We start from the raw sequence: 8,458 nt of genomic DNA, 5'->3' as shown, positions 1-8,458 counted from the left end.
TTCCCCTCTTTTAACCAGGTTATCCCAACCATACCCCACCCATGCAATAGTCCTCATGTCCCCCTTCTCTCTGAACACCCACCATCCTCCACAGATCTCGCCTCGGCCTTTGTCCACTCCCCGGTCCTCCGCTGACCCCAACCTCCACCATTGCCGTGTCTTCACCATCCCCCTGGCTTCCCCCTTTCTGATACCGAATGGTCTGTCCTCAACGGAGGCCTCACCTTCCTTCCCCTCCGCCCGTATCTCAACGGGTTCCAGATCCGCAACGATGTAGAGCCTTTTCTTCCATCGCCTCCGTGCCTTTTTCTATGGGAAGGAATCCTCATCACCCAGTGATGCCCCTTGTCCCGTCTCCACCAGTCCCCCTCCTCTTGGACTCCCAAGAACGACCTTGTACCCTCTCTACGCCTCTATTTCTAACAGCCGGCATGACATCAACCGTCTCAACTTTACCTATTCCAAACTCACCCCCTCTGAATGTACAGCCCTCCGCTCACTCTGCAGCAACCCTGACGTTATAATCAAACCCGCCAACTAGGGAGATGCCGTAGTAGTCTGGCATGCTGACCTCGACTAGGCCGAGGCCAGGTGACAACTCTCAGACACCTCCACCAACTTATCCTTGGACCATGATCCCACAGATGAGCACCAGGCCTTAATCTGAAACACCATTACTGATTTCATCACTTCTGGCTGTCTGCCTTCCACGTTATCGTTTCCCAGCCCCACACAGCCTGTTTTTACCTTCTCCACAAAATCCTCAAACACAACTGCCCTGGCAGACCCATTGTTTCTGCCTGCTCCTGTCCCATGGAAATGATTTCAAAGTACCTCAACACCATCCTACCCCCCCCGGTCCAATCTCTCCCGACCTATGTCCAAGATACCTCACATGCCCTTCATTTCTTTAAATACTTCCACTTTCGGAGCTCCCACTCCCTCATCTTTACTATGGACATTAAATCACTCTACACCTCCATTCCCCACCAGGAAGGCCTTAAAGCCCTCCGTTTCTTCCTCGACTGCAGAACCATACAATTTCCCTCCAGGAGTTAGTGGTCGTCTCCCTCAACAACTCCTTTGACTCCTCCCATGTCCTCCAAGTCCAAGGCATAGCTATGGGCACCCGCATGGGCCCCAGCTATGCTTGCCTCTTTATAGGGCACCTTGAACAATCCCTGTTCCAGGCGTACACTGGCCCTATCCCCGAACTTTATCTCCGTTACATTGATGACTGCATCGGTGCTACCTCTTGCACCCACGCAGAACTCATGGGTTTCATCAACTTCATCACCGATTTTCATCCTGCACTCAATTTACTTGGGGCATCTCCGACACCTCACTCCCCTTTCTTGATCTCACAGTCTCCATCACAAGAAATAGACTCTTGACTGACATCTATTGCAAACCCACTGACTCTCACAACTATCTCGACTACATTTCTTCCCACCCTGCTTCCTGCAAAGACTCTATCCCCTGCTCCCAAGTTCTCTGTCTACGCTGCATCTGCGCCCAAGATGAGGTGTTCCATACGAGAACATCTGAGATGTCCTCATTCTTTAGGGAACGCGGGTTCCCCTCTTCCATCATAGATGAGGCCCTCACTCGTGTCTCCTCGGTACCCTGCAGCTCTGCCCTTGCCCCCCTTCCCCCTAGTCGCAACAGAGACAAAGTCCCCCTAGTCTTTACCTTCCACCCCATCAGCCGTCGCATACAATAGATAATACTCCAAAATTTCCGCCACCTCCAACGGGATCCCACCACTAGCCACATTTTCCCATCTCCACCCCTTTCCGCTTTCTGCAGAGACCTTTCCCTCCGCAACTCCCTGGTTAACTCATGCCTTGCACCAATACCGCCCCCTTCCCAGGTACCTTCCCCTGCAACCGCAGATGCAATGCCTGTCCTCCCTCGACTCTATCCAGGGATCCCGACAGTCCTTTCAGGTTAGGCAGAGGTTCACTAGCACCTCCTCCAACCTTATCTACTGTATCCATTGTTCAAGATGTGGACTCTTATACATCGGCGAGACCAAACGCAGACTGGGCGATCGTTTCACGGAACACCTACGCCGCTCAGCCCATCTGAACCAACCTGATCTTCTGGTTGTTTAAGAGGGAACTGCAGATGCTGGAGAATCGAAGGTTACACAAAAAATCTGGAGAAACTCAGCGGGTGCAGCAGCATCTATGGAGCGAAGGAGATAGGCAACGTTTCGGGCCGAAACCCTTCTTCAGACTGATCGGGGCGGGGGTGGGTGGGGACAAGAAAGGGGAAAAAAGGAGGAGTAGCCAGAAGGCTGGGGGATGGGAGGAGACAGCAGGGGGGCTAAGGAAGGGGAGGAGACAGCAAGGACTAACAAAATTGGGAGAATTCGATGTTCATGCCCCCGGGGTGCAGACTCCCCAAACGGAATATGAGGTGCTGTTCCTCCAATTTCCGGTGCTGCTCGCTGTGGGTTTCGCCGAACACCTCCGCTCGGTCCGCAATAACCAAGCTGACCTCCCGGTGGCACAGCACTTCAACTCCCCCTCCCACTCCGCCTCCGACCTCTCTGTCCTGGGTCTCCTCCATGGCCACAGCGAGTAGCACCGGAAATTGGAGGAACAGCACCTCATATTCCGTTTGGGGAGTCTGCACCCCGGGGGCATGAACATCGAATTCTCCCAATTTTGTTAGTCCTTGCTGTCTCCTCCCCTTCCTTAGCCCCCCTGCTGTCTCCTCCCACCCCCCAGCCTTCTGGCTACTCCTCCTTTTCCCTTTCTTGTCCCCACCCACCCCCGCCCCCGATCAGTCTGAAGAAGGGTTTCGGCCCGAAACGTTGCCTATCTCCTTCGCTCCATAGATGCTGCTGCACCCGCTGAGTTTCTCCAGCTTTTTGTGTAACCTGATCTTCTGGTTGCTGGGCACTTTAATTCTCCTTCCCATTCCTACACAGACCTTTCTGTCTGCTGTCTTCTCCATTGTCAGAGTGAGGCTAAATGCAAATTGGAGGAACAGTATCTCCTATTTCGCCTGGGCAGCTTACAGCCCAGTGGTATGAATTTTGATTTCACTCAATTCAGGTAGCCCCTCTCTCTCTCTCTCCTATCCCTCCCCCACCCAAGTCGCATTAGCTTCTCATTTTCACCCTTCAAACAGTTTGCAATGGCCGATTTCCTTTATCATCGCTACTTGTTTTGCATATCTTTCATTCATTGTTCTTTATCTCTCCACATCACCGTCTATATCTCTCGTTTCCCTTATCCATAACCAGTGTGAAGGGTCTCGACCCGAAACACCACCCCATTCCTTCTCTCCAGAGATGCTGCCTGTCCCGCTGAGTTACTTCAGCTTTTTGTGCCTCTCTTCCTGTGTGCAGAATGGCTACTGGAATGTTTAACATAACAATAGCTGTTCTGTGTGAATTGTTAAACCAATTGTCTGAACTCTTGGATGGGTGGGAAATATCACATTGTGCAATTTCAAAAAGAACAGCATTTCACATGTCCTGACTACACAGGCAAACCCAGTCATTACAATATTGCTGTATCTTGTGATGATATGATATGCCATTTATTGTCACTATACATGTACAGTGAAACTGAAAGCTGCTCGTACTCAGTGCATACATACAATTTTACACAAAAAACAAGAAACAGAAAAACAAAACAGAAGGGAGATGGGGGGGGGGGAATAGGTGCACAAATTCTACGGCGCTACATACATATATACATATATACAGATGGAAGTCCGTGTTGGGCGGTGTAGTCAGTGCATGTGTGGATTTGAATTTATGGTAGATATAATTCTCGGGAAGCAGCTATTCCTGAGTCTGTTTGTCCTGGATTTGATGCACCTATAGCGCCTTCCAGAGGGCAGCAGGTCGAACAGTCCAAACGCAGGATGGGAGCTGTCTTTGGTGATCTTCTTTGCCCTGCTAAGGCAGCGGGAGGTGTAGATGTCCATCAGGGAGGGGAGAGGGCAACCAATGATCCTCTGCGCTGTCCTGGTTACCCTCTGAAGCCTCTCCCTGTCTGCCATGGTGCAGCTGCCATACCATGCTGTAATGCAGTATGTCAGCAGGCTCTCGATGGACGAGCGGTAGAAGGTCAGCAGCAGGTTAGAGACCAGGTTGTGCTTCCTGAGGACCCTCAGGAAGTGCAGCCGCTGCTGAGCCTTCTTGATAACCGCCGTCGTGTTGTCATTACAATATTGCTGTATCTGGGGCTTGTTTGGACAATATTTGCTCCTATACAGCAACAATGACTGCACTTCTAAACGAGTTCCCCGAGAAGCCCTAAGGTTGTGAATTATGCACTTTTTAGGCCATGCGTTCACTAACCAAAATGCATCACTCACTCATCATTATAGAAACATAGAAAATAGGTGCGGTAGTAGGCCATTCGGCCCTTCGAGCCAGCACCGACATTCAATACGATCATATCTGATCATCCAAAATCCTGTTCCTGCTTTCTCCCCATATCCCTTTCCGTTAGAGCTAAATCTTACTCTTACGCAAATACATCCGGAATACATTATTCTAATGGATTATCCATGAATTACCTTTTTGTGGGTTCACAAAAATGCTGGAGAAACTTAGCGGGTGCAGCAGCATCTATGGAGCAAAGGAAATAGGCAACGTTTCGGGCCAAAACCCTTCTTCAGAGGAACAGCACCTCATATTCCACTTGGGGAGTCTGTATCCTGGGTTTTTTTTTAATCTTAAATGCCTTTTTGTGGGAGCTTGCTGTGCACATGTAGGCTGCTGCCTCCTACATTACAACAGAGACTATAGTACATCATCAAGTGTAAAATACTTTCATGGCACTGGAGGAGTGGGAAAGCATTAATATAATTTATTTTTTAAGATTCTATTTTTTTAATCTTTATCTCAAAATAGTCTGCAATGTGTTCTTGCTCAGAGGGATATGAAACTAATGCTGTACAATTTGCCTTCAGATATGCTACCCAGCACTTTGTGGGTGTTTTTGCAGTTCCATGTTTCCGCGCTGTTTAAAGCCAGTCTTAGTTTAAATTAGAATATGAATAAACTTTTGATCTTAACCATTGCATCCAGCGTTGTGTCAATGCTGTAGATATTCCACTGGGTGCTTGAAATAAGAGAGAGAGAGTTGTGTCTGATATTTCTCGCTGCTCTCTCTTATCGTTCATTCCGGGGGAAGTGTAGCCCTTGCTTCTAGCGCCACAGTGGGCTTATCGGATTCTCTGTAACAGCTCATAGGAGTTAGGAGGGTTTAAATTGTCATATATGTGTACCGGTAACAGAACTACAAAAAAACGGGAGCATAGAAAAATACTGTAAGGTTTAAACATACATACCGGGCCCTTCCTTGTCGAGAAAAGGTGGGGGGGGGGGGGGGGGGGGGGGAGGTGAACAGACTCTAGCAGTTTCACGTTCCAGTTGCATTATTTATCAACACAATTCGTGCTTCACAGCTGTTGCTTGTGTTGTGGTGGCTCGGAACCATAACGTGCCCGCTTCCCCGTTCCTTCTCAAGAGCTGCAAAGTTGTTTTTGTTTTGTCCAAATAAAAACGAAAGAAAGGATCAGATTGAGGTTGAGGGAGGGAGGGAGATAGAGAGAGGGTGGGAAATAGAGGAGAGGAGGGGGAGGGCGAGGGCGAGACCCCGGGTCCTGTGGGTGGGAGAGGCACTCCGGAGGCTGTTCTAGGGCTTCTGACAGACACTGGCTCGTTTCCGTTCGCTCACCTTGACGTTTGCAAGGGAGAGGGAGGGAGGGAGCGCGGGCGGAAGGAAAGGGGGAGGAGGAAGAGAGCTCAGTGCAATTTGAGTCACACTTCACCCTACATCAACGCGGCCGGCGCACACTCGCTTTGTGAGTGAGTTAGTGACATTGACCTCCGGATACGAGACGGCGCGGAGCCACGGCACTAAAGAAGGATTTAAAGAGAGGGTTATTATCTCTACTGGTTGTTGCCTCTGCCTGCTGCTCCCCCACCTGGGATCACTCGCAACTCCGGCTACACCTGGGCAGAGAGGGAGGAAGCTGCGAGATCAGACGCACACAATTAATGCGAGCCCAGGGAAACTTTATTCCAGCACCATTCCCCCGGCGATCCCTCCTAACTTTTCAAACCTCCCCGAGGGAGGCGATGGAGGTCGGGGTGGAGGAACCTGCTGGCGAGAGGAGTTAAGGTTAGCGCTTGGGCTTATGCAGTTTGTTCTGGGGCTTGGGCTGTGTGTGTGTGTGCGTGTATGGGCTTGGATCAATTATTTTCTGTTCCTGTAGGTGAAATTCCTTCTCTCGCGTTGCTGCTCGGCGGAGAGAGAGGTGGGATTGTCTCCCCCGGACGAGCATTAACTGCAATGGGGAACCAGGTGGAGAGACTTACGCACTTGAGCTACGCCGAGGTTCCCACGGCTGACCCGACGGGGAGCGACCGGGAGGAGCCGGGACCTCGCATCGGAGTCTCTTACATCTTCTCGGTGGACGAGGACGAGCTGGAGGAGCCGGTGGCGAGCGAAGCGGGCACGGTGTTGACGGAGGAGAACACTTACGATGCGCGCAACGAAGTGGAGTGCTCGGTGTATTACAGGGACCAGTGCATCTACGAGAAGAGGGGCAGTTTCGGCAAGAGCGAGGGAGGAGGAGAAGGAGGAGGAGGAGAAGGGGTAGACTTGACCACCCAGCCGCCCGAAACGCTCCTCAACAAATGCAAACCCGGCGACCTGGTGGAATTTGTAGGCAAGAACCAGTGCCCACACTGGGCCGTTTACGTGGGTGATTTCCAAGTGGTGCATCTGCACAAGGCCGAGATTAAGAACGATTTTTTGACCGATGCCAGTCAGGGCAGGAGGGGGCGACTGGTGAACCACCTGTACAAGTTCAAAGCCCGGCCTCCCGAGAGCGTGGTGCAGTGCGCCCTCCAGCAGGTGGGACTCAAGGGGGTGCAACTGATCTGGAGGAGCTCCGAGTGTTTCGCCGCCTGGTGCCGGTGCGGCCGGAGGGAGTTCAAGGCAGGGGGCGAGCTGAGGATTGGCAAGCAGCCTTACCGCCTGAAGGTCCACCTGAGCGACAAGGCGAGCCACACGCTGGAGTTCCAGAGCCTGGAAGATCTGGTCATGGAGAGGAGGAGAAACGACCAGCTTGGCAAAGTGGCCCTGATGCAGGAGTTAACCGCACATCTGCAGACAGAGGAACAGCATCGGACTGAACTGGACGCTCAATGAGCGGGGGTTTTACACCCAGCCACTCTCAGTGAAGCCAGCTCCGAACTTTAAAAAAAAAGGGATGCATAACCATGTGTCCGGCTGTTACATTCCATTTATCCTCTTGCAGGAAACTGACATTAATTCTTTGGCAGAACCTCCGGGTGGAAAATTACTTGATTCCCTGGGTCTTGAGGTGACTGCTGGGTCTGGCAGCTAACTTGAACGACACCTCTTTCAGCTGCAAGACAAAACAGCCACTTTCCCCCCACATCTCCCCACCACCACCTCCACCCAAGTCACGGCGTGGTGCAGTGTAACCGAGCGCAGACTTCTCTCTGACCAGGGAAGGCTGCGGGGTCAATGGTTCCTTCAAAATGAAGGGCAAAGTTAAATACACGGAATTAATGGCTTTTTTTTTCCCCTGAAGGGATTAGTCTGATCCGGAGATGAATTGCGGTTATTAACAGGAAGACGGGTAAATACTTGTGAAGACTGAGCATGCTTGCCGGATTGCAATGATCACAGGGAAAAGTGCTCCAGTCACCAAATACACCCTCCTCTGGTGTTATATTAAACATAGAGACTTTATATATAGTTGATTTAAGAAATAGTGCTCAATAGATTTTATTTTCTTAAATTTGGTTTTGAAGCCCCTACTAATATAGGCAGGTTTCCAATGTTTATGCTATCACCAATACACTCAGAGAATGCACAATGTCCATAGTTCTTGCATATCTTTATTGAAATTGAATTAACTATTTTTGTAATGATATTTTTGAATTATTGTGCATTAAGTTATGCACTCCTGTTCATTTTTTCACCTGCCTTAATGTTGATGTGCATAACATATCAAAATTTGGAAAGGTTCTTAAAGATCAACAGAACACACAAACTATGTATTGATTGTGTCTTAATGAGCACTTGTGTTAATTGCAAAACCATGTAATAAAAATGTTGAATTACATGGTTTTCCATGTGAGAATCTTTATGTAGTGTTCCCATAAACAATAGTAATGAGTTGTTAAGTAACTTTTCTCTACCTCACTACCTCTTCTTTATCAAGAGTTGGATTGTGATTTAACACTATTTTAGTTGAATATGGGCCGCGACCCAAAACGTTCTGTAGAAGGGCCAACTATCCATGTTCTCCAGGCTTGTTGTCTGACCTGTTGTGTTATTCTAGCACTTTGTGTCTTTTTGTTTGTAATCATCATCTGCAGTTCTTTGTTTCTACTATTTTCGCTGTCTGACTCCACTTTGTTAAATTACTAAATGCAGAG

The 8,458-nt window shown here is 49.6% G+C and overlaps 1 protein-coding gene across 2 annotated transcripts; it reads left to right on the top strand.

Annotated features, from left to right (window-relative positions):
- Positions 1-5,773: 5,773 nt before the first annotated feature.
- Positions 5,774-8,147, top strand: lratd2a (LRAT domain containing 2a). 2 transcript variants are annotated; one of them, XM_055634826.1, is made up of 2 exons: positions 5,774-6,161; positions 6,256-8,147. In XM_055634826.1, exon 2 carries the CDS (start codon positions 6,333-6,335, stop codon positions 7,194-7,196), a length of 864 nt encoding a protein of 287 aa, XP_055490801.1. In that variant the 5' UTR covers positions 5,774-6,161; positions 6,256-6,332; the 3' UTR covers positions 7,197-8,147. The 2 variants fall into 2 exon arrangements, with proteins under 2 accessions (XP_055490801.1, XP_055490802.1); XM_055634827.1 differs by having other exon boundaries at positions 5,780-5,841.
- Positions 8,148-8,458: the final 311 nt, after the last annotated feature.

The sequence above is a fragment of the Leucoraja erinacea genome, chromosome 4 (genome assembly GCF_028641065.1).
Source record: "Leucoraja erinacea ecotype New England chromosome 4, Leri_hhj_1, whole genome shotgun sequence".
NCBI lineage: Eukaryota > Metazoa > Chordata > Chondrichthyes > Rajiformes > Rajidae > Leucoraja > Leucoraja erinaceus.
The sequence above is the reverse complement of the archived record's forward strand: the minus strand, read 5'-3'. Positions and strand labels throughout refer to the sequence as shown.